Source organism: Saccopteryx bilineata, chromosome 10 (genome assembly GCF_036850765.1).
Source record: "Saccopteryx bilineata isolate mSacBil1 chromosome 10, mSacBil1_pri_phased_curated, whole genome shotgun sequence".
NCBI classification, from domain to species: Eukaryota; Metazoa; Chordata; class Mammalia; order Chiroptera; family Emballonuridae; genus Saccopteryx; species Saccopteryx bilineata.
In genome coordinates this window covers 36,252,352-36,278,878 of record NC_089499.1, presented here as the reverse complement: position 1 = coordinate 36,278,878, position 26,527 = coordinate 36,252,352, and the positions used below count along the sequence as shown (strand labels likewise).

Here is a 26,527-nt window from a genome sequence, read left to right as displayed (position 1 = left end):
AATTCCCCATGTATAAGACATACCATTTTTTTTGAAAAATTTGGGGTCTAAAAACTGGGTGCATCTTATACAGTGGTTATACATACACATATATTTTTTAAGATTTAATTTTTTTTGGTGACAGAGAGAGAGGGACAGACAGAAAAGGAGAGAGATGAGAAGCATCAATTCTTTGCTGTGGCACCTTAGTTGTTCATTGATTGCTCTCTCATATGTGCCTTGACCAGTGGGCTAGCAGACCAAGTGACACTTTGCTCAAGCCAGTGACTTTGGGCTCAAGCTGATGAGCCTTGCTCAAACCAGATGAGCCCGCACTCAAGCTGGTGACCTTGGGGTTTCAAACCTGGGTCCTCTGCGTCCCTGTCCAATGCTCTATCCACTGTGCCACCACCTGGTCAGGCCTACAGTGTTTGTAGATTTTTTTACTTGCATTTTCTGCTTTTTCACACTTGTTTTTGTGCTCGTTGTTGAAGACAGTGATTTGTCATCAGACACAGATGAGGACAAGCTAACGGATGGGAGTTCTGACAGTGATGAGGAGTTGTATAATTTTATGATGAATAAAACTTGAGTTCAACAACATCATGTAATTGTTTTTTTCAAATTTTGGGTCCCAAAATTAAGGTGTGTCTTATTCATGGGGAAATACAGTATTTCTGGAAAGAATGTTTTCAGTCAGCAAAAGCCATCACATTAGAAAACACAAAGTTCAGAAGAAGAACAAAGATCAAGAGTGACATCTATAGCTCTTCCATCTTACTCAGGGTCATTAAAACGTAATATCCAAGCCCTGGCTGGGTAGCTTAGTTGACTAGAGCCTCGTCCTGATGAGCCAAGGTTGTGGGTTCAATCCTGGTCAAGGCATGTACAATAATCATCAACCAGTGAGTGCATGGATAAGTAGAACAACAAATCTCTCTCTCTCGCTCTCCTTTCCTCCTACCTTCTCCCTCTCTCCCTTCCCTTTCTCTCTAAAAATCAATAAATTAAAAAAATTGAAAAAAGACTCTGGGTCTCCTGACTCCCAGTCCTCTGTCCATTGTGAAACACCATTCCAAGTCCGTGTTCTTGTCCTGTCCCTTTGTGCCTCAACGTTGGCTAAGAATTATGGTGGCTCCAAACTGAGAAAGGTGATGTTAAATTATCCTTACAGAAAGACTGGGCTCATGGATAATATCAACATCAATCCACAATAAAGTGAATTTCTTGGTTGAGAGAACAAGCATGTAAACATTTTCAATTTTTAGGTTTCCTAGAGCAATCACCTCTGTCACGTTCCTGTTTATTTAAAGGATCTCGCAATATTCGTTGCATGTTGCGACACCTTAGTTGTTCACTGATTGCTTTCTCATATGTGCCTTGACCGCGGGCCTTCAGCAGACCAAGTAACCCCTTGCTGGAGCCAGCGACCTTGGGCTCAAGCTGGTGAGGTTTTTGCTCAAACCAGATGAGCTCGCACTCAAGCTGGCGGCCTCGGGGTCTCGAACCTGGGTCCTCTGCATCCCAGTCCGACGCTCTATCCACTGCGCCACCGCCTAGTCAGAGGATCTCGCAATATTCATCAAAACTCATCAAAGCCCAGACTACCTCTGAGGTACATACCTCAGTAGTGCTAGCCACAGCAAGTTTTCTAGCGACATAGGGTGTCAACATGCCAGACAAACTTTTCCTAATGGTTGGATTTTCTGGGGTTGCTTGCTCTTCAGACAGATACCCTCCAAGTCGACTGAGAGCACAGACACTCAGTTTGGCAAGGCTGTTGGCTACTTCCTGTTTAAAAAAATTAAGAAATTAAAGTAGATCTGTTATCTTATATAGAAAACACAGCAATATTTTGAACTCAAACTGTATGGAACATATTTAAAAAGCAGGGAGCAAACTACCACCACCAAAAACAATAAATAAATAAAGGTACATATTAAAGAGTTTATGCATTAGAGCTTACTCTTTTATTTATATAGAAGACCATCATAATCTATGAACTCATTTATACCGAAACAGTATCTTGTAGATAACTGGAAGTACATTTGAGGGTAGTGTGGAGAAATGGGAACAGGGATTTGACTCCTAAAGGCACATGCTAATAATAATATGAACAACGAATGACAATGACTAGGAAAAGACAGAAAAAAATGCCTGTAAAATTCAGGTAAGCACTAAAATGATGGGGGGGAGGGGCTAGCCCCAATGGTATAGTTATATTTCCGTGTGCTACAAAACCATAATTCTGTGATCATAAAGGTGATGCCGAGTAATCGAGAAAAGATTAATTATGCCCAGTATATAATACTACAAATCCCCTTGCCTTGAATTCCTCCAGCATAAGAGGCTAAGATAAAAAAAAAGTTTGGAAACCTGAAGAGCAACAGACTTAGTCATCGTGAAAAAGTTTATGCCCTTGGGGATTCTGAATAGCTGAAGCTTTGCTTCATATTAACCTAAGATTTGGGTGCAAGTTTAATATTAAAGCAGTGTTAAAACTACCTGCTGGTTTGTTTCTTCGCTTTTCTGAATGCCACTCTCTTCTAGTGTGTAGTCATAATTAAACAGGTAACCAAGCATATGCCACAAAATTCCAGCCTGAAATAGGTGTGTCTGTAGCCAGAAATCCACAGCAAAAGAACTGACACATTCTACCCCAAGAGCAGCCACTCGTGGAATACTCTGAAAGAATAACAATAATGGAATTAATTACAGTGTTAAAAAGAAGCTCCCAAGAGAAACTGGATGTGCATGTATGTCAAGCTAGCTATCTTATTACGCAAAAATATTTACCTCTTCTTATATTTTTATTTCCAATTTAAATCTGAACCATATATCCTGTAAAGCCTGAAATTAAGTGACCCTATGACAAAATGCAGAATTACTATCTTTGAGGATAGTGTTCAAATACTTGAAAATAGTTTTCATTTCACTTCTTGAATTCTTAACTTTAAAAAATAGTGACAAGGCATTAACAGCAACCTACATGGCCAGTGAACTTCAGTAAATCAGTATCTTTAGTTCAGGTGTACAAATTTATTTCTTTATATATCAGGGTTTGTAATCTTACTAAATATATACTTCTAACGACATCAAGTAAATATAATTAAGGACATAGTTTCATCAGATCCCTTATTTACAGATTCCTTAGTCTAGGATCAACACCCCAATCCTGTTCTATTCCAACACAACTCACTGTGTGCAGCGGTCTGAGAATCTCTCTGCTCCCCTCGGTGGTACGTACTCGATTAGGAGTACCACTCTAATCGAGTACAGCAAACTCCCAGATCCCTAAAGACTCTTCCCACAAAGCAGCGACTTGGCTACATTTCAGGTTTTACGTGATCCTTTCCTTTCACTAGATTTATTTAGTCCAATTCTCTATTTCTTCCCAGCTTTTCTCCTAATATTCAGATGAGACCCATTTCTCTTCAGGTAAGTCACTCTAATCTCATTCTTTATGGGCCAGCTAAGTAACAAAAACCTTCATGTACATACAGCAAGGCTTAAGTAAAAAATGCTATTAGAAACCTAAATAATTGACTTAAAAATAATTTGGGGAAAACAACTTGTTTATAAACTGCAGACTGGCTCCTCGTAAAGAAAATTCACTGCTGACTCCATCTAGGAAGCAGTCAAGATGAACTCTACCTTGCCAAAATACAGCACCCGACAGAGATCCTTGATGATGCCAGGCATTTCTGTAATCTTCTCTCGGCATTCTTCAAACTGAGCAGCCACACTGTAGCATTTGCTTATGTGTCCACACACCTACACACAACACAGCAGAGGAGGAGTCACCTGTGTACTTCTTAAGACAGTGGGAATCAAACCAGCAGAGATTCGTGAGTAATGCTTAATAGCATATATAATGCTCCAAAATTAAATAGAATATTTGTTAAATCATCTTTCTGGTTAGGATTCCCTGTACATGCAAGGTTGGCACATTATGGTCACAATAGAATGTGAGCCAAATCGATTGTGGCCTGTCTTTATATGGCCAGGAAGCTAAGAATGGTTTTTAGATTTTTTAAGTTATTAAAAAACACACAAAAGTATTCAACAGAGGCAATATGTAGTCTGAGCGCCTCAAATGTTGACTCTTTGGTCCTTTATTTTTAAAAGTTTGCTGATCTCTGGATTAAAATATTTTTGTCCAGCTTATTGACACTGTAGAATCAGAACTCTATTTCTGTACTGTAGTTCAAAATAGAGGATTAAACTCAAAAAGCCTGTACTTGATTGTTTTATATTCTAAATTTTAATGGCACAAAGGGCCACATAAAAGATGCAATCTACAATGATCTTAATGAATTCTTGATGAATTTTCTTATCAAATAATTCAACTATTATAACCATAAGAGAAAATAAGCCAATTAAGATATGAGGGATGTTGAAGGAAAGCAGAAAAGGAAGTCAGGGAAGGGCGTGGGAGATAAGTGAAATAACAATGGCGAAACAGCAGGCATTTGAAACTGGGTAATGGAGACATATGGGTTCATTATACTATTTTCTACTTTAAGAAAAAATAATAAGAAAGCCAATAGTTAACAAGTGATCTAGTGCAATGGTTCTTAAAGTGTGATACACAGATCATCATTATCACCTGAGAATCTGATTTAAAAAAGCGTATTATCAGCTGTGGGCAGGTGATGGTTTAGTGAGCCTTCCAAGTAGTTCTCATGGATATTAATATCTGAACTGTGGGTATAATGTAATTTTCTTAAAACCATATGTTTTCTTAAAACCATATGTTTTAGCCTCACCTGTACTGACATGTCACTTGGTTTACTAGAACGATTCAAGACGGCCACACAGCGACTAAATGCCTCTTGTAACACCTGCAGAGAAAGAAGCCAGCCATTAAGTTCCCATCTGCCTTGAAGCATGAAAAGCCTTTCCTGATAGGAATAAAATATTAATAACTTTTCAATATTAGATACTTGATAAGTAAATATTTGCTTGATTAACATTTGTTAAACAAATAAACAAAAGACTCCTAGAAGTTTCTTTATAAGTGGTCCCAATAAGCTCATTTTTACAAATTATTAAGTCTACCAATTTCGAATCCAATACTCTCCAATAAAGTTCCATTTCCATCTTTCAATTGTCAAGTCATACATTGTGCCTAAACTAGCTTGAAAATGCCCAAAGGTCATTCCACATCACCTCAATTCCATTTTCCCTTCGGAGCTCTTCAGCATTGAGGGCTGAGCAGTTGACGGTATGGAAAGCCAGCTCTACAGCAGCAGGCAACAAAGGGGATTCTTTGGAGAAAAGGAGGTCATCTGAAGTTTCCATTGTTATAGTCCTAATCAGCATTGGGTAGCCTGCATATTTATAAGGCTGTAAATCTGAAATAAGCAAAGGTTAGTGCCAGGAAAATAACAAAACAAAAGCTAATCATGCCATAATTTGAAGTTAATTTTTACACTGTTCAATTATGTTGCTTTAAAAAAATAATAAAATATTCAACATCTTAAATGTCTCCTAATTCTAGTTTATAAAAAGAAATTGAAATGAGTACAAATCCCTTGGGTCTTTTTTAACAAACTGGTTTGATTTCTCTAAAATATTTTCACTAGTAAAAAAACATTTTCTGATAGATTAACTGAATTTAGTGTGTAGTGGTTTTGATCTTTTGCAGAATATTTATTTTTTATGTTTTCATGTGATCCTTGTAACTTTTCACCCAATCGTAGACAGCAAAGCATAGCCGACATGCCACAGACTATATTAACAATCATGACATTCATACTTCTTTGTAAAGAAAAGAGATAGTGAGAAACATCTGATTTAACTGAGTAAATAGTTTATATTCTTCTTTCTATTTTACTAGTTATCATAAAATGAACATTAAAAAATACTGAACATGCCTGACCAGGAGGTGATACAGTAGATAGAGCATCAACCCAGGATACTGAGGACCCAAGTTCGAAACCCTGAGGTTGCCAGCTTAAGCGTTGGCTCACCAGCTTGAGCATGGGATTATAGACATGACTCCCATGGTCACTGACTTGAAGCCCAAGATTGCTGGCTTGAGTAAAGGGGTCACTGGCTCAGCTGAAGCCCCCTGGTCAAGGCACAGATGAGAAAACAATCAATGAACAACTAAGGCGCTACAACAGAGAACTGATGCTTCTCATCTCTCTACCTTCCTGTCTGTCCCTCTCTCTTGCTTAAAAAAAAACAAAACTGAATATAATTTGTTCTAAAATACAAAATAGAAATAATTTATTAACTGTATTTTGGCTAATTCCATGTGTGGTAAGTAAATTTAAAAGTGAAAGCTCAAATGTACAGATGCCCAATTGCTCTGTTCTTTCCCTTATAAGGCAGATAAGAAATATGTAAATTAATTGGCTGTAACTTTATAAGTGTCTCTATAATCCCACTTGAAAACAGCATAAGGCTTTTGTCTTTCAAGTATGACCAATAATCTGAAATAAATTAACTTATTTTTAATAAGGCTTTTTAAAAAAAGTCCTCAGGAACTGGTTCTAGTAATCTCAACACATGTGCACATGTATGTGGTAAGAAAGAACAGTGAATCAATTTTAAGCCTATCAGATCATGTCCCTCACCCCAGAACTCACTGGGTATAAACTAAACTCCCCTGAGAAAAGTAAAAAACAGCCTGAAAAAACATTCTGACTTTGATAAACCAATGGTGTGCCACTACTGCAGTTTGTGGCTACTATAGTTATCAGCTGTTAAAAAAATAACCAAAAGTTTGAAAAAAGACATCTTGAAACTCATTCTCCAATTAATAATAAATGACATATAACTAAATGCTTACAAACGTGTTCTGCTTAATTCATATGCAAAAGTGAACAGTCACTACTCTCTAATGACCCAACTGCTAGATCCCCATGCTGTCCCCTCTAATATGTACTTAAACTACAACCTCACTTGTCTTCAATTTCTCAACACTCCAATCTACTCATGTCAGATCTCCTGTTCTCTCTTCCTTTTCTCCCAACATCACCCTATAGAGCCAATGGATCTCCCACTTGCTGCTGTAAGTCATGTTCAGTTCCCAAGACAATGGATACCTGCCATCTTGAACCTAAGTCTCCCCATCACAAAGCTTTAAAAAATTTTCAACATACCCCAAGTTTTTTGGCTGCAACTGTTAGGGTTACTGCTAATGGCTCTGCAAACACAGTAGAAATTCCCAATAACCCTGCGCCCTGCATCACAACTATTTAATCTAGAACACTGCTTTTACAAACCAAGGGTTTTGACAGCTACCATAGGAAATAAGAGTGTGATGGGAAGTATATGATCATTTGAAGTTTCTGGGGGTTTTTTTGTTTTGTTTTTTGAGAGAGACAGAGAGAGGGACAGACAGGGACAGACAGACAAGAATGGAGAGATGAGAAGCATCAATCATTAGGTTTTCGTTGCGCGCTGCAACACCTTAGTTGTTCATTGATTGCTTTCTCATATGTGCCTTGACCGCGGGCCTTCAGCAGACTGAGTAACCCCTTGCTTGAGCCAGCGACCTTGGGTCCAAGCTGGTGAGCTTTTGCTCAAACCAGATGAGCCCACGCTCAAGCTGGCAACCTCGGGGTCTCATACCTGGGTCTTCCGCATCCCAGTCCGATGCTCTATCCACTGCGCCACCACCTGGTCAGGCTTCTGTTTCTTTTTTTTTTTTTCTTTTTTTCTATTTTATTTTTTTTAATTTATTTTTTTAATAAATTTTTATTAATGGTAATGGGATGACATTAATAAATCAGGGTACATATATTTTCTGTTGCTTTTTAAAGACCAAAACACTGTTGCAGCCTTTGGCTTTTGGAGTCATGACAGGCAGTCTTTTATATACATATGTGATTTGTGAACACTGAATGATCCTTGAATCATGCCAGATCCATTTTACATCTCATTTATATGTTTGCTGCTAAATGGCTTAACATAAAAAATCACCAAGTACCTCCACAGAATGGAAATGTCCTTCAGAAAGGAATGATAAAAATTGTTAGAAATGCAAAATATTAAAAAATGTACTAAGAAGTGGAAGGTATAAAATAAACAACATTTTGGGCCTTCCTATGAAAAAGTACTCTTCTGCTGTATCTAAAATAGAATTTCAAGAAGCTTTTGCCATAATAATTATAAACCTATTAAAATACATTGTAGAAACAAATTAATGTGGTAAAATTAGCTGGAGGGTAAATTAAAATTTGAAAACAGCACATGCCTTACCTTCTTTATGACGGTTAAAGAGAATGCTCTGCGTTTTCAAAATTAAAATTATATTCTCTGGATCTGGTCCATCCACTATTTTTGCTGATTTGGTACATAAAAATTCATATGCTTTATTTACTTTTTCAAACATATCCTGTGTGGAACCAAAAATCATTAACTTTTAATTTGGAACATCTCAAATGATAACTAAAGCTGGTCTGTATTTTACCAGTAGCTTCTTTAGTTATTATTACTATTTTTACATTAAGGAATTCATTCCAATTGTAATCTAGAAGGTACACTTTTAAAGCAAAACTGCCCCATCCTCAATAGCTATACAATGATCTCAATATCACTTACTGAAAATGTCTTACTCACTCGTTTATACCATAAATATTATATTAAATTGCTACACAACAGAGATAGTCTCTGAGTTTTGGGTGTTTTTTTTTTAGAGAGAGTCAGAAAGAGGGACAAATAGAGACAGACAGACAGGAAGGGAGAGAAATGAAAAGCATCAATTCTTCACTGTTGTTCATCGATTGCTTTCTCATATGTGCCTTGACCGGGGGGCTACAGCAGAGCGAGTGACCCCTTGCTCAAGCCAGTGATGTTGGGCCAGCAACCATAGGGTCATGTCTATGATCCCATGCTCAAGCAAGCAACCCCAAGCTCAGGCTGGTGAGTCTGTGCTCAAGCTGGATAAACCCATGCTCAAGCCGACCTTGGGGTTTCAAACCTGGTCCTTGTGTCCCAGTCTGGTGCTCCATCCACTGCACCACCACCTGGGTCAGGCAGTCTCTGAGTTTTTATAAAAATAATTATGGTAAGAGCTTCTATTTACTGAGTACTATGGCAGACACTGTGCTAAGTGCTTTACATTCATTATCTCAATCTGCAGAACAGCCATGTGAAGTGTGTACCATTATTATACTCACTTATTAGAAAATGTTAAATTACTTGCCTAAGGCGACAAAGTCAACTGGAGATGGAGAAGACACCCAGATCTAATTCCTAAGTCTATACTCATAAACTACTACACTGTATTATGTCCCTTAATCTATATTGATTCTTGTGTCATGTGCCAGTAGCATATTTACTGCTGTAGCTTTATAGAGTATACATCTAGTAGGTTAAGGCTAGTAATTTAATATTGATTCCAAATTTGTTTCTATCTTAGTTCTCTCCCCTAAATGTATCTGAATTGCCAAAATCTTCTGAAAACTATCCCAAGCTTTTGATTTAAAATGTCTTGAATACATAAAAGTCGCATCTTTTCTTTGTATTAAGCGAGAGGTAGGGAGGCAGAGAGACAGACTCCCACAGGCACCTAGACTGTGATCCACCCAGCAAGCCCCTTACTGGGCTATGCTCTGCCTATCTGGGGCCGCTGCTCCGCAACCAAGCTATTTTAGCACCCGAGGTAGGAACATGGAGCCATCCTCAGGGCCCTGCTCCACCTGGCTCAAGCCATTTGAGCCTTGCCTGAGGGAGGAGAGAGAGAGGGAGGGGGAGGAGTGGGGGGAGAGAAAGGGGGAAGGGGAGGGGGAGGGAAGCAGATGGTCGCTTCTCCTGTGTGCCCTAACCTGGAATCAAACCCAGGACTTCTACACGCCAGGTTGATGCTCTACCGCTGAGCCAACCAGCCAGGGCCAGCAGCATCTTTTCAATGCTGGTTTCCTATTTAGAAATACTGTCTGTCTAGACAAACAACACTGAACTTGAAATCACTGGAAATTACTTCAACTTTCTAACAACAATCAGTCCTAGCTTTAGCGATTCTTACCTGATTTCATCTTTTATGAATTGGAATTTTAATAAAAAGCTGGGAGAGGTAGGATCAGGGAATGCTGGCAGCAGACGACTTTATTTCTGAACCAAAATTTCTACGTTTTCAGTTAGAAAAGAAATGGGATGTCAAAAGAAAAGAGTATTCAGGCCCTGGCTGTGGTAGCTCAGTTGGTTAGAGCATTGTCCCAATACTCCAAGGTTGTGAGTTTGATCCCCAGTTAGGACACATGCAAGAATCAACCAACGAATGCATAAATAAGCAGACCAACAAATCAATCTCTCTCTCTCTCTCTCTCAAATCAATAAATGAATAAAATTTTAAAAGAAAGACAAAATAATCTGGATGGCAATGGCATTGCCTACAAATGAATTAAATTCAACCACAATCCTAATTTCAATTATTTATATGGCTGCCCATTAGAGTTAATTCTCAAACAGACAGGGGTAAGGAGAGAAAATAAAATCCCTAAACTACTAATATCAAGGGCAGTGCTTTTGGTAAACTGCGGGAAGACTGTTCATGCAGAAAACACGGACTAGAAGTCATACACACACTGGGCACATGTCATGAGGCAGACAGATACTGGAACAGAGGATGAGTGTACCTGCTCTCTGCCTAAAACAGTAATAGAGCAAAAGGAAGTCAACCCAAAAACCCTAATTCCAAAGGTGGTACATACCCTTCCTTCTGGATTCTTATCAGGGTGGTACTTCTGTGCAAGTCTGAAGTAAGCTTTTCTAATCTTGCTCTCATCATGCCTGTTAAATAGGAAAAGCTGTTTTATGAAGTTGTTTTATGCAGTAAGGTGCAAGAAAAAATACTTCCACAATCATCTAAATTTTTATTTTAAGAACCTTACTTTATTGCCCTGGCCTGTTGGCTCAGTGGTAGAGCATTGGCCCAGTGGGTGGATGTCCTAGGTTTGATTCCCAGTCAGGTACACAGGAAAAGTACCCATCTGCTTCACCACCCCTCCCCTTCTCACTTCTTTCTCTCCCACTCCAGCAACCAAGGCTCAATTGGAACAAGTTGGCCCCAGGCACTTAGGATGGCTCCATGGCCTCTACCTCAGATGTTAAGAAGAGCTCGGTTACTGAGCAACAGAGCAATGCCCCAGATGGGCAGAGAGCATTGCGTGCTGGAGGAGCCCATCTCTGCCTCCTCTCACCTCACTGGAAAAAAAAAAAGAACCTTATATTTATTGTATATGATCATATATTAGGTATCAAATTAAACCCATTTAAATTTAAGCTTATATGTTATCTTGACATATAAAAGATAAAACCTAAATTTTTCCTATGCAAGGTTATCATTTACTTCCAATACAAAACAGTATTTGGGGGTTTGAGAACTAAGAAATTATTTTAAAAGTAATTTTTCAGTCTGACCATGTGGTGGCACAGTGGAAAGAGCATTGGCCTGGGATGCTGAGGACCCAAGTTTGAAACCCCAAGGTTGCTTACTTCAGCACGGGCTCATCTGGCTTGCGCATGGGATCATAGACATGACCCCATGGTTTCTGGCTTAAGCTCAAAGGTCTCTGGTTTAAGCAAGGGGTCACTCGCTCTGTTGGAGCTCCCAGGTCAAGGCACATATGAGAAAGTAATCAATGAACAGCTAAGGCATTGTAACAAAAAATTGATGCTTCTCATCTCTCTCCCTTCTTGTCTGTCTGTCCCTCACTAAAAAAAAAAAAAAGGTAATTTTTCAAAATATCATTTTAAACTCTAAAATTCTAAGCTATTTTAACTATCAGCCTTGCCAAAAATGTAGAAGTTCAGTCTATATGTAAGAACATGTCTTTTAACTAACATATCTATCCCACTATAACAGTGGTCGGCAAACCGCAGCTCACAAGCCACATGCAGCTCTTTGGCCCCTTGAGTGTGGCTCTTCCACAAAATACCACGTGCGGGTGCCACTTCGATAAGGAATGTACCTACCTATATAGTTTAAGTTTAAAAAATTTGGCTCTGAAAAGAAATTTCAGTCGTTGTACTGTTGATATTTGGCTCTGTTGACTAATGAGTCTGCCAACCACTGCACTATAGAACACCATTGATAAAAGTGAATCTGCAATCTTTCCAAAGCTCTGTCATTTAGTGTCTCAGGCATACTATTTTAAAATCTCTTCCTCATGCATAACACAAATTGCAAGAGGAAGAGGGAAGAGAACACTGAAACAACTCACGGTCCCTGTCCTTGAGGGAGATTAAGAACTTCAAAAGCATCATCTATTGACATGGTAGGTGGCTTCTTCTCTACTTCCTTCTTCCAGGCATCAAGGGTATCTTTTAGAAGTTTAACCTTAAAGACAGAGAATTAAAATTTATACCTATTAAAATAAAATGATTTCAGAATATAATTTGTAAGCTACAGAATTCTTGGGCTATAGTTATTTAAATTGACATTTCTAGCTCTCCAATTAACAGCTTTCAGAAACACAACCAAAATCACCTTCTTAGCACTGTTGAATAGTTAGGCAGCAAGGTATTTGTTACAGGGATATATTCCTCTATTTTAAAAGTAATATTTGTTGCCTGACCTGTGGTGCAGTGGATAAAATCTACACCTGGAAAGCTGATGTTGCTGTTTCGAAAATCCAGGCTTGCCTGGATCAAGGCACATACGAGAAGCAACTACTATGAGTCGATGCCTCCTGTTCCTCCCCCCTTTTCTTTCCTCTCCATCTCTCTCTCCTCTCTCTAAAATCAATAAATAAAATAAAATAAATAAAATTAAATGATATCTGTTAGAAAAACATTCAGAAAGTGTGGAAATTTTTGAAATTAGTAGATACTACACTGTATTAAGAAAGAAAGCAGTATAAGGTGGCATGCTTCTCAAGGTGATCCAACATAGTTATTGGCATGGAGGCATTTAAACAATCGGTATGTAGAAATAGATAACACAAGGGAGTGTAGGAAGGAGGTGAGAAGAGATCTAACATTTCCTGCATGCCTATACACCAAGGATCTAAGTGCTTTACAGATGTAGTTAACTCACACACAAAAAAAATTCTCAATAATCTATGAAAACGTTGAGATTTTGAGAAATAGCAACAGGTTTCCCAGTTATAATGAGGGATAGAGCTGGATTCAAACCTAGGTCTGGCTTTTAGTCCGTATTTTTTCAACTGTCTCCTGTTGAATCCAGAACAAGCATCTGTCTGAGTCTAACTGCCTTCATTTGGTCAGAACACTGTAAAGAGATAGTGCCTGATGGCACACGTGGCAATTGTTCTAAAACCTTTTGATGGTAAGGATAATGGTATATCCTCTGCTATAACAGCAGTCCAACAATGGGCGCCCAGGCCCACCTTATTCCAGTAGATACCCAAAGGCTTCAGCCTGAGGGGTCCTAAGGGCACTGTGAACAGGCAGGTAGTAGATACTACTATACAAATAAGCAGGTCACACTTACTGCCTTGCATGTGTGCCAGAAATTATGCTATGGTTTTTATGTGAATTCTCAATCCCCCTAACTACCACATGAGATAGTTGTTATCATAAGCAGTAGTACTATTACCACAACAGAGGCTTAGAGAAGTCAAGCAATATATAATGTTATGTATCAGCCAGACTGAGACTCAATCCCATACCACTAACTCCTACATCTGTGAGTTTAATCAATCTGCTCAAAGACAAGCTTCCACCAATATATAGCATTATGTTATATACATGTTAAGTTTTGTTTTGTTTTTTTAATTACAGGAGATCAAAATTGTAAAGTTCTTAATATTCCCTCATAAAATTATCTTTCAGTTTGATATATTTGGTTCTCAAATATACTGACTACGCTCAGAGTTATACAGTACTTAAAGTAAGAGGGAATTTTTAAGAAAGCTGTTATCCTTCTTATCATAGAAGGAAGAAATACCTCAAAGTGATTAGAGGCTATTTTTACACTTAACAAGGCACAAATTAATCTGCTAACTTACCGGGTCTTTAATTGGCCAATCTGGAAATCGGAGTGTATCACAGAGTTGTTTGAGGTAATAAATATTACAAAATAGTTCATTTTCTAATTGTGGATAGTTGATAACTGGGATGGGACAATACTGATAAAGTGCTCTCGTGTTACTCTGCAGACGAGGTGTGAAATCAGCAAGATGGGCAGCAATCTTCTCTATCATGAGGCGCCTACAATTATAAAAATTTCCAAGCATTATGACAGAGTTATTTGATTTTATAGAAGATAGGTCATCATGCAAGAAAATTACATGGGTCTTCTTTAGAGTAACTCAATTATTTAGAATACCTTATGAATGTTAGATTATTCTAAACTTATTATGTAAAAACTCTCAAGGGATATAAACTACTTGTAATACCTATCTACGAAAAAGACCATAGAGAAAAAGGCATATCTTACCAGTTCTTCCTTCAGAAAAATCGGTTATGAGATGGTCAAATGGTATAAAATCTGCTTGCAGCTGGGCACAGCCAGGAAACTCAAATCAGCTATTACACCAAAGAGGCTCACTGCATAGAACTTAAATGCTAACTTTCCACAGTCTGGCATCTAGCTTTCAGCTAAGCAGAAACTTGATTTGATCAGTGCTCAGAGAGCTATATCTTTTAGATGGGGGAGGCATATTAGTCCATCTCAGGAGAAAAATATTATACAAAAAAACTGTGCTAAAACTTATTCATATTCCTATACATTTTTCTCAATGAAAAATATGACTATCATACAGAATATATTCAAATTGGTGGCAAGTACATGCTAACCCTATAGGTCAACCTATTGGAGAATCCAAATGATAATCAGCAGGTGGCCCTGTGAGTGTGAAGTTAGCCAAAGGAGTGTCAATGCCTAACCTCAGAAGAGAACTGCAATCGAGGTGAGAGGACTGAGGGGTTCTCCAGAGAGGCAGCCTTGACACATGAACTATGAAGTGCCACGCCTTCACTGCACAGAGCCTGTCTGAACACTGACATCTGCTTTTGGGCTTCTCCCTTTTCTTGGTTTCCAGAGGCTTTTCCTGTGGCATTCTCTTCCTAATAAGGACATTCGTTAGAAATACTATTTTCAGATTAAAGTAAAAATGTTCTGGCTATGGAGCCCTGACTCTGAGTATCTCTGGCCTGGTCCATTCTACATGGGCAATTTTTTGAGTGGAGTACAGTTTTATTTCCCAATCCCCAAGAAGCACGTCTTGATTTTATCTCTATATATTCCATAAATATGTATTAGTTCATTGCCTAACATTTTATCAACTCTACAAACTGACTTAGGAAGCACCAGTGAAAATAGAGTCTACCTTTATATAAAGCTCTATTACAGTAATTTTGTGAAATCATGTTAGAATTGAAAAAAGCCATGGCCTTGTCACTTGACCTGGCACCAATGACTACTGCAGCTTTAGGGTATGCAACCAGTTAAACGAACAGTTCTTTTCATCTGAGTAAACCAAACAGCAAGAGACACAAAGTTCTGAGTGAAAATATAATCAACTGGCTACTTACCTCATTTCACTGCTCCAGATTGCTTCTGGAGTGTCAAATTCTCCAAGAAAAATCTCAGAAAACTTCTCAGGCTCATAATTTTCTAAGTAACAAACCATTGCTTCTGGTAAAATGTGGCCAAGTATACTTCTTTGAAAAATATCTTGCCCTTTTGACTATAAAACAAAACAAAACAAAATGTAGTCAGAAACACTAGAGCCCATGTTTTCCTACCGAACATTTAGGAAGAGAGAACTAAATAAACTGCTTCTGTGTTTTGAAAATTTAGAAAAAAACATGGCAAAATGTGCAGTGCAAGGTCTCCAGTGTAAACTGGCTATGCAAGAATAGCAGTCTAACCCTCCTCAGCTGTCCTGCTACCAGCTGGCCTCTGACCATGCTGATCAGCAGTGCACAACACAAGGAAGACGTGGAAAAGATTTACACCAATTATTTTGTGTTGCATTGTTGGCTGCAGTTCCCACCAGTACCTACTTTTGTTTTCAAAAACAAATTAAGTCCAGAAAATCAAGATCTGCCTGACCAGGCGGTGGGACAGTGGATAGTGTCGGACTGGGACCCAGAGGACCCAGAGGACCCAAGTTCAAAACCCCAAGGTCGCCAGCTTGAGTGTGGCTCACCAGCTTGAGCGTGGTTCACCAGCTTGAGCGCAGGGTCACCAGCTTGAGTGTGGGATCGCAGATGTGACCTCATGGTCGCTGGCTTGAGCCCATGGTCACTGGCTTAAGCAAGGGGTCACTGGCTTTGTTGGAGCCCCCCGGTCAAGGTACATATGAGAAAGAAATCAATGAACAACTAACAAAGAACTGATGCTTCCCATCTCTTTCCCTTCCTGCCTGTCTCTATCTGTCCCTCTCTCTGTCTCTCTTTCACTGGAAAAAAAATCCAGGTCTTAGAGAGTCTGTTGTCATGAAGGGTGGTCAGGATTCAGATGGAGGATTTCTATTTAAAGTCAGTATAATTAATGTTCTATAAAACTCCATATTCTCTGTATGGTCAAATGGAGTCAGGATAATGATCACACTTAAACTTTTAAACTCATTTATTTACCTGATGGAAATAAAATCCTAAAGACAGTAAGTACTTTTCTTCCTTCTAGGCAAACTGAGGATGTTTTATTTCTCTAGAATCTGACAAAGAGACAGTAGTAAAAACCCAGACATGGTTTTACCAGTTAGTGCAAAGGAAAATCACATTATGAGTATTTTTCAGGTTTTTCACCAGTAAAAGTCATAAATTTACTATCTGGTTAACTTCTGGGTGAAGAATGCCGTGTTATGCTCTTTACAATACTACTGTTCAGTAACTCCTGCATCCAGAGTTCTGATATAAACACTATTTTGTTGTAGTTATTCAAAATATTGTTAGGTGAAATACATATACAGTTTCTCATATTATAAAATTTGATTAGAAGATTATACGTGCATACTTATATACACATATAGAAAAAAATTACACCTCACATGCCTAATCCTACACTAAGGTACTGGCATTGGAGGCAATTTTTTTAAAACTCTTTTATATTCTCACTTTCTGTTTTTATAAAGCTATAAAAATTACACAACCATGGTTATCACTTTAATAATATTAGATAACTTTCTAGGGCCTCATGGGCTATGCTATATGCAGTTTGGTCTAGTGTCAAAGTGATGTAATATTCCTTGGTTAGTGTCTTAAAGAATGGTCTGGTTTTGTTTATTCTTCTGTTCTCAGTAAAACCTGAAAACCAATGCCCCCATGAAAAAAGCCTAACAAAATCCAAAATATCCTTCAGTCATGCGTTGACAATACGTATCTCTGCAAAAGTATAAAGTTTCAGGTTATCAAAACTACCTGAATAAGTCTCATCTTTCTCTGGAATTCCTACGTTTCCTCCTCAGTAAATTGGCAAGAAAACTTGAAAGCACTTAAAAAATTAAGTAGCTCTAAAAGATGAACTTAGCATTTCTGCCACCTTGAAATCTGAACAAAAAAAGTTGAAGTTGCACTGAATGTTAGCTGACTTTATGAGACTCAGTTATATAATGAACTATTAATGAAAATTACTAATCCAAATTTTATACAAAGGGAACCATTATATTCACAATGGTTTCAGGTTATAATTCACATCTTCAATTTCAATGTTAAGTCTAATGAGCAACATTTATTTTCATTAAAAACATATTAGCACCTGAACTGAATTGGCACAGTGAATAAAGAATTGACCTGGAATGCTGAGGTCGCTGGTTCAAAACCCCAGACTTATCTGGTCAAGGCACATATGAGAAGCAACTACTACAAGTTGATGCTTTCCACTCTTACCCACCTCCTCTCTCCTCTATCTAAAATCAATAAATAAAACCTTAAAAGCGTGACCAGGCAGTAGGGCAGTGAATAGCATCGGACTGGGAAGCAGAAGACCAAGGTTTGAAACCCCGAAGGTTGCCGGCTTGAGCACGGGCTCATCCAGCTCAAGGACGGGCGCACCAGCTTGAGCTCAGGGTCACTGGCTTGAGTCCCAGATCACTAGTTTGAGCAAGGGGTCACACTCTCTGCTGTAGCCCCCTAGTCAAGGCACATATGAGAAAGCAATCAATGAACAACTAAGATGCCACAACAAAGAATTGATGCTTCTCATCTATCCCTTCCTGCCTGTCTGTCTGTACCCGTTTGTCCCCACCCCCTTGCTTAATAAAAAACAACAAAAACTTAAAAAATAATACTTTAGTTTAGACTTTCTATCTGTAAGGACCACCAAACAAACATAAAAAGTGAACAAACATATAAAGTGAATTTCCTCAAGTGCTCATAATAACCCAGTAAACTGACACAGCTTTGCTGCCAAGAGAGCTTACCCAGTGGGAACCAAGTGTTCAGAGCATTCATCTCGCTTACCTCCTCTGACTTGAAAGCCTGTTTGGTATGTGTGTACTTCAAAAATCTAGGGGGAAGAAATGACTTATCAGACACAGGAACTCATTTAGATTTAGTAAAGTAGTTTTTCTAAAGATGAGATCTTTATATACATATATAAAGTCATAAAAGTAACTTGTAAATCTGTATCACCAAAATGTTTAATTTCTAATTAAGGCAAGAACTTCAATGAATTAGAAGGGTTTTAAAATTACGGTCATACTAAAGTTATACAATAATGTAAAAAATTATCAAATTTTAATAAAAAAGCAAAACAAAATTGCATGCACAATATAAATATGGTTACAGAAAATATGTATATCAAAATACTAGGTGATAAAATTCTTGTTAAATGTGGTAAAGTGGTGTAATACAAAGTCATTTCCCCCATCATTAATGTAATTTTTAAATTTTCAGACATCTAAAATACTTTTATAATGAAGAATTTAATAAAAGTAATAATGTGCTCACACACGCACATCATTAATCTCTCCATGTACAATGCAAGCAATAATTTTAAATATATTTTCATTAGAGTTCTTACCGAGCCACAGGAAGCACATTGGAACCGGTATACATCATGATAAAGAAAAATACTCCACTAAGATAAAAACGAGGTAACTGAGGGTTATCTTGCATGATATGGTATAACAAAATAGCAACCTTTTCAACAAGGATAGGATCAAAGGTCAGCAGTAGCTAAAAAAGAAAATGTTTTGTTACTGTTTTGTAAAAAACTGGCAGTATTATTATTCATTTTAGATTTACATATTTCTTGTGCTGAGGTTCTAGTTTCTTACATGTAGTTAAGTTACAAAATAAAAATCTGTGGGATTCAGCAAGCTTGTCTATAAAACTCTGAAAAGATTTGAAATGTAATTCATTTTATAACATTTATGCAAAGATGTAAAATACTAGAATTGATGAAGTTATTCAGAAACAGTCTGAATGTGCCTAAAGCTGTTTTATCATGACTGATGGGAGAGCTGTCTTTTCTGCAGGAATCTTATGGCAAAAGAAAAAAGAAAAGTAGGAACGTTTTGGGTTATTTTCAGTTCAGTTGAGTGGATGTGAAACGTCTCTCTCAAAGAGCAGTCTTTGAGAATTCAAGGGGCAGAGCAGGGAATGCTACTGAAGAGACAGCAAAGAACAGATTGACAAGTGCAGGAAGAAGGCAAGACTGTAACCCAATACCAGTAGTAGTAGTCCTACTACCAGAAAGTACCAAAGAAACTGTGGTCTTCAGAAATTTGAGCTGACAATACTAATGGAAATATCTGAGACCACAGTAATATACCCGGGCTAATGAAATAAATAATACAGCATTGCTAGAATAACACTTGATAATGAAATTTAGTTTTATCTTACTGAAAGTGGCGTTTCAATTTTGTATAAACAACTGCTTCCAAAGAATCTCCAATTTGAGGTCAAATGTTATTAGTAAAAAAATTCACAATAAGAGTAAGTACTAGATCAGATTAGGTGGTCAAAGTTCTAGATTCAGATATGAGACTGAGTAGCTATATGTCTTTAAGTAAATAATTTAAACTTTTCTGTGTTTTGGTATCTTACTGTTAACAAGGTATTCAAGTGTTTAGTACTATGGCATATTTTACAAAGGAAAAACAGATACAGTAACACAGGATTTTCCCTAGGGTTAATGGTGGTTGTAATTTAGGACCTAGCATCGCTTAAACAAAAATATAGAAATTACCAGGCAAAACCCCCAAATATTTGAAATTGTGACAATAGTAGAAGATGTAGGACATTCACTGGTATCTTAGTGGCATCTTAGAGCACTGTAAAAAATCTAAACTTGTACAAACAATAAAACTGGTGACTACTCTAAAGTCAAATGAAGTACAAAAATCTGTACCAACCAATATAATGTTCCTGAAAACTATGACTGCTTAGTATGACTATGGCTTCCCATAGAAAATTAAGGAAAAACAAAACAGCTTCTCAAAAATATTTTTTGAACTCAGTATTAAAAAATATAGAGGAAGCATATAAATTCTTCTAAATCATTTTAATTGTTTAGATATTACTAAAATTCTTTGGTTAATTAAAATACATCTTTCCCACCCTAAGCTTCATGTTATGTTAACCGTATCTCTTGAAATTTTTCAGTCACCCTTTCCAGGCCTAAAAGTCATCAGCATTTATGCGTACTTCTTCCCTTTTAGTTTCATAGGTCTTGGAAAACATTTGGGAGAGTTAGATTTGCCAGGAATGGTCCTTCAGCTACATGCCAAGAGGTTCCAGAACAGAAACAACTGAATCACTCCCCCCCACACACAGCATAGTCCTAGGTTAGGGGGGGATGAGGGGGGCGGCAGGTTACTGGAATATAAGAAACAATAACTGCAGTGCACCAGAAATGTACACAACAGAAAAGCAGACATATACTGAAATGCACACATGCTTAAATAACAGAGCTGGCAAAAAGGGAAGAAAAGTTGATAGGGCATTGTCACTGTTTTCAGTCTTTCCTCATCAGTGACTTCCAACAGCCACTCAGCTATCCCTGAATACAAAAATACACAAACTAACTCTCCTCTCCCTTTTCACACCAATGTGTATATTTAAAAGTCACACCATGTGTAATTAATATTAAAAAATAGATCTGACAACAGAATAATCAATAGGAGGAAAACATTAACCTGAAATCTCTGGGACCTGACTTATTTGGGTTTAATGTTAATTTGGAGTTTAGGCAGCATTAAAATTCCCAAAGAGCAGAATAATGAGGAAAAAAAGGATACTTTAGTATATATACCACATTATCCTAACTCCATGCTTTATATCAATTGCTAACCATGAAAACATGAATTAAGATGAGTGAAACTCTAAGGCAGCTGACAAGACAGCTCAGAACGTACCATATCCACATCTGTGGCCTGACGGTGTGCTTCCCCATGCTCCTAACAACCACCTGTGCCACAAACCAGACCGCATCACCTTTCAGTTACTACAATGCTGTCATTTAAGAATGGATAACAAGAAAAACCTTTTAATATAATTCTGGAATCTGGAGGCTTCCCAAGTTTAGTTTCCTGGATACACAATCTTCCACAGTCTATTCAGAATATCAACTCAATCAGTAGTGAAATAAATAGAACATGACTCTTGAAAATATTATTAACATGAAAGCAGCTCACCTGAATGATATGGGGAAGGCAAGCACTGTCTGACAGCAGTCTTTTCACTCTGGGTAAAGGCCGAATGATGGCATTATCCTGATCCCTAGAAAACATTTTCTAAGGTCAGCTTTTAATATACTTACTAAAATTTACATGATCAGAGCATTCTACTAGGCATGAAGCATGTTACCTTACTTTTTTGTTAATGAAGACTAAGCTCTCATACAGCTTGGAACATGATTAGGTATTTTGGTTTAAATCTATTTGGCTGCTTAATATGACTTCATTTCCTTCCATAAGATTTCCTTGAACAACAGTACCCTAGAAGAGCCAAAGACTCTTATTTATTATTTGATGGAACTTGGTGCTGTCCAACACTGCCAGTGGATATTTCCCCCCAAAGGGCATAGCAAACTTTGTCACTTAAATTTAAACCTTAATTTACTTACTCTCAGTATTTTTCAAGTATAGTCTTAATTTAATGCTACCTTACTTCTAAACACTACTTATGTGGCTTTAAGTCTGATCTGTACTTTAAAGAGAACTAGAACCACAAAAGCCTCAAGTGGTATAAAACTGACAAGTTCTCAGTAATTTCCATCACAAAATATCTTTAGTACAGTAATAAGACAAATTGATGTCTATGGAAGTATTTTATAGACAGAAAAGTTTCATTAGGCTCATAAGTCCAATTATCACTGGATAACCAATTCTCACCTTCACTTGTCAAGTGGGGCAAGACGTGGGCCTAGACTCATGTTCTTAGACCAGGAGCGCCTAACCTGACAAGTCCAGAGCTGGCACTCAGCACTGTCTACTGACTACAGCATTCTTATTTTAAAAGTTCATAACTGATTCACATGAATAGCAAATGTTACTGTTGCTAGAATACATCCAGTAAGCCTCAATTTAATACCATTATTTGTAGTCTCCTAGAGAAAGATGCTTTTGAGCTACTTCATCAATATCTCTATTATTTCTATGTATCTTTTTCAAAAAGCTCCTATATTCAAAGCAGCATTCCCCCCAAGACCACAAATGGAACACCTTTGCTCTAAATCACCAGAGTAACCCTAAGCCATCACAGAAGAAGCATCCTTATAAATGGGGAGAAGATACTTAAGAATCCCTGTTAACCATGGAAATGTACAATTACATTTTACCTGCTTGGAAAATATCCACACATTGTGATCAACATGTTCAATATAAGGGTAGCAAGGTCAGTTTCATTGAGCACAGCCTGTCCACTGGCTAACAGACACCACTTAAGCTGAGGTATTGCCTGGAGTGGTCGCCATCCATCCATGCCTTGAGCCCAGCACCTGGTCTTTGCATTTAACATTCCTTTGGTCCACAATTCTTGCATCTAAATGAAAGCAAGTCACCATTATGACAAACACACAAATAAAGCAAAATGAAAGGGCTAACTAATGTATTCTATTTTATAGTAAATACATACTAAATTATATACTAATAAAAGAAAATAACCATTTAGCTGGTCAACCTGTAGAGTATAGGAAACAATGGAAAAAATAAAAACAGTAGAAAGAGTGTAAAATTACCAAATAACACAAACAGAAATTTTGGTCTTCTATAAAATTATCTTTGGCTACATTCTGACTGAGATGGGAGGCTGAGGATGGGAGGGCAGGACAAAACATCTGCAGATGTTAAGACAGAAAATGCCTTTGGACTGTATAGGCAATTTTTAATAAATTTTTGACTGCATATTAAAATTTCCTATTCATACCATAAAGAAGCATTATAGTTTGACAAAATTATTAAGGTAGCAATTGTTAGATAAAATTCATTAAAAGCCTGAGTGCTACCACCATACCAACTGCTTTTGAACAGTTTGATGACATGATTTTGAGTGTGTGTATGTGTGTTTCTTTAAAAATATAAGCCATCTAACACTCTGTGTGGAAATGGAAGAATAGAGCTCTTGGAGCTGATAACAATAATGCAAATTATAATTTAAATATATTCCAAAATCTTTATGTGTGCTAACCATGAGGGAAAAAGATAGGTTAAGACTTTAATGAAAATTTCCTCTGAGACACAAACCTCATGAAATCCATAAGGGCCACTCCTTTCTTTGTCTGCGTTGCCAAAGTACCATTCCTTTTCACTCTCTCTTTTCATATCTGGAGCAGCTTCAATTACATTGCTCTAAATTGTAAAAAGATTTAGTTATTTTTCAAGAAGACATATGTCATAAAAAGTTACACAGTGCTAACTTCTTTGATTTTATTTCTTTAGAAATATACCTAAAGTTTTAAGAGACCTTATTTTAAAAGGTAAGCCTGACCAGGCAGTGGCGCAGTGGATAGAGCGTTGGACTGGGATGCTGAGGACCCAGGTTCGAGACCCCGAGGTCACCAGCTTGAGCATGGGCTCATCTGGCTTGAGCAAAAGTTCACCAGCTTGGACCCAAGGTCGCTGGCTCGAGCAAGGGGTTACTCGGTCTGCTGAAGGCCTGCGGTCAAGGCACATATGATAAAGCAATCAATGAACAACTAAGGTGTTGCAACGAAAAACTGATGATTGATGCTTCTCATCTCTCTCTGTTCCTGCCTGTCTGTCCCTATCTATCCCTCTCTCTCTGTCTCTGTAAAAAAAAAAAAGGGTTATATACCTAACCTAACAGTCCAAAAAATGTTACTTCCCTACTAATATGCATTTGAAGAAAATGGGTTCCCACATTTCCTTGGCAATCTAAGCTAAATTCAAAGACATTTATATTTCTGATGGTCATTTATAAATTCTCAGGGCACTAAAATTTTAGTAGCAAAGAACATTGCAAATAGCTACAAAAATTAACATATACCACTAACCTTAAATCATAATGGTCAAAACACTAAAGTAGTTCTTTTGAGAGACAAACTCACTCCAACTGAAAGTTTCAATAAGCATCTGAGATCAAAGTTAAATTGCTAAAGTAAAGTTTTATTGTTTTTACAGTTTCAATCTACTACTCTCACCACAGATAATTCTCACATAATTTTATATACCAATGTTTAAGAAAATCTAAAATAGAATTTTTAGGTAAATAGTATATATATATTTTTTTATTTTATTTATTGATTTTTAGAGAGAGGGGAGAGAGAAAGAGAGAGAGAGAGGGAGAGAAAGGGGAGGAGTAGGAAGCATCAACTCCCATATGTGCCTTGACCAGGCAAGCCCAGGGTTTCGAACCGGCAACCTCAGTGTTCCAGGTCGACGCCTTATCCCACTGCGCCACCACAGGTCAGGCCCAATAGTATATTTTATTAAAACAAATACTTCCTTGGCCCTGGCCAGTTGGTTCAGTGGTAGAGTATCGGCCCAGCATGTGGATGTCCCGGGTTTGAATCCCAGTCAGGGCACACAGGAGAAGCGCCCATCTGCTCCACCGTTTCTCTCTCTCTCTCTCTCTCTTCCCCTCCTGCAACCATGGCTTGAAATGAGTTGGGCCCGGGTGCTGAGGATGGCTCCATGGCCTCTGCCTCAGGCACTAAGAAGAGCTCAGTGGCTGAGGAACAGAGCAATGTCCCAGAGGGGCACAGCATCAACCCCTAGTGGGCTTCCAGGTGCATCCTAGTTGGGGCACATGCGGGAGTCTCCCTCTCTGCCTCCACTCCTCTCACTGAATTAAAAAAAAACCCAAAAAAACAAATACTCTCATAACTACCAGCTTTCAGTTGCTCATATAGAGAAGGATAATAAAGTAGTGAAGAGCATAGACTTCTGGGTTCTAACTTAGGCACTGACCCTTATTCGCTGACCTTGGACAATATACTGGAGACTCTCAGTTCTTTAGTTTTCTTCCTCTGTAAAATAGGAGGGCTACTGGGGATTTCAAGAGTTAATATATTATGTGTACCAGAATAGTACCAGGTACACTGTCATGCTATACAAGCATTATGATTACTATTATTCATATCTGATAATAGAAAATGTCATACTATAAGTATTCAAATAGCATTCTGTTCATACTTCAGCCAAAAGCTAAAATGGTACATCTCCTTGCACTGAGTAAACAAAAATAAAAGCATAACCGCCTCCCCTCCCAATCATCAATAAGTGAGGTATCAGAAGAGGCCTTTCAGTACAGACTGGCAGTCCTGTCCTCTTACTGGCTGGTTTCAAGGTCCTCATATTCAACATATATTCTCAGTGGCTGTCAATGCCAACAGGTCTGGTTACATACATGATAAGTACAGTTTAAAAAGTTTGCACTCGGGCCTGACCTGTGGTGGCGCAGTGGATAAAGCATTGACCTGGAAATGCTGAGGTCGCTGGTTCGAAACCCTGGGCTTGCCTGGTCAAGGCACATATGGGAGTTGATGCTTCCAGCTCCTCCCCCCTTCTCTCTGTCTCTCTCTCCTCTCTCTCCTCCCTCTCTCTCTCTCTCTGTCCTCTCTAAAAAGGAATAAATAAAAAGTTTGCACTCATCAAAATAAGATTAACGATGCAGTTACTTTAAAAGACAAAAAAAGATATTGAAAAAATAAAACTGGCCTGAGCAGGTGGTGGCACAGTGGATAGAGCATCAGCCTGGGATGCTGAGGACTCAGGTTCAAAACCCCGCAGTCATCGGCTTAAGTGCGGGCTCACCAGCTTGAGTGCAGGGTCACAGGCTTGAGCATGGGATCACAGACACGACCTCATGGCCGCTGGCTTAAACCCATGATTGCTGTCTTGAGTAAGGGGTCACGGGCTCAGCTGGAGCCCCCAGTCAAGGCATATATGAGAAAACAATCAATGAACAACTAAGAAGCCGCAATGAAGAACTGATGCTTTTCATCTCTCTCCTTTCCTGTCTGTCTGTCCCTATCAGTCCTTCTCTCGGTCTCTCGCTTTCTCTCACTGAAAAAAAATTTAAAAAAAGAGAAAGAAAAAATAAAACTGGTTCATTACTGTCCATTTTGGACTGATCATCCAGTTATTTTTTACCTTTTTTGTGTGACTTGAATCTCTCACGCACTAGTACTATAATTAATGGAGAAATAATTCACGGCCACATGTCACATATACTGACATATTTTCAGATTTTTATGATTCTTTTGATG

General features: G+C 38.0%; 1 protein-coding gene across 3 annotated transcripts in view; it reads right to left on the bottom strand.

Annotated features, from left to right (window-relative positions):
• Nucleotides 1-26,527, bottom strand: part of DNAJC13 (DnaJ heat shock protein family (Hsp40) member C13) — a 134,174-nt gene that overhangs the window by 29,769 nt on the left and 77,878 nt on the right. For all 3 annotated transcript variants that reach the window (XM_066244407.1, XM_066244406.1, XM_066244405.1), the window contains 15 exons: nt 23,541-23,645; nt 22,637-22,839; nt 21,492-21,576; nt 18,875-19,029; nt 18,313-18,358; nt 15,439-15,593; nt 13,911-14,112; nt 12,162-12,277; nt 10,650-10,728; nt 8,197-8,332; nt 5,152-5,336; nt 4,749-4,823; nt 3,634-3,753; nt 2,485-2,664; nt 1,603-1,770 (listed from right to left, as the gene is read on the bottom strand). In XM_066244407.1, coding sequence (XP_066100504.1) covers nt 1,603-1,770; nt 2,485-2,664; nt 3,634-3,753; nt 4,749-4,823; nt 5,152-5,336; nt 8,197-8,332; nt 10,650-10,728; nt 12,162-12,277; nt 13,911-14,112; nt 15,439-15,593; nt 18,313-18,358; nt 18,875-19,029; nt 21,492-21,576; nt 22,637-22,839; nt 23,541-23,645 — 2,010 coding nt within the window. The remainder of the gene's footprint in view (nt 1-1,602; nt 1,771-2,484; nt 2,665-3,633; nt 3,754-4,748; nt 4,824-5,151; nt 5,337-8,196; nt 8,333-10,649; nt 10,729-12,161; nt 12,278-13,910; nt 14,113-15,438; nt 15,594-18,312; nt 18,359-18,874; nt 19,030-21,491; nt 21,577-22,636; nt 22,840-23,540; nt 23,646-26,527) is intronic.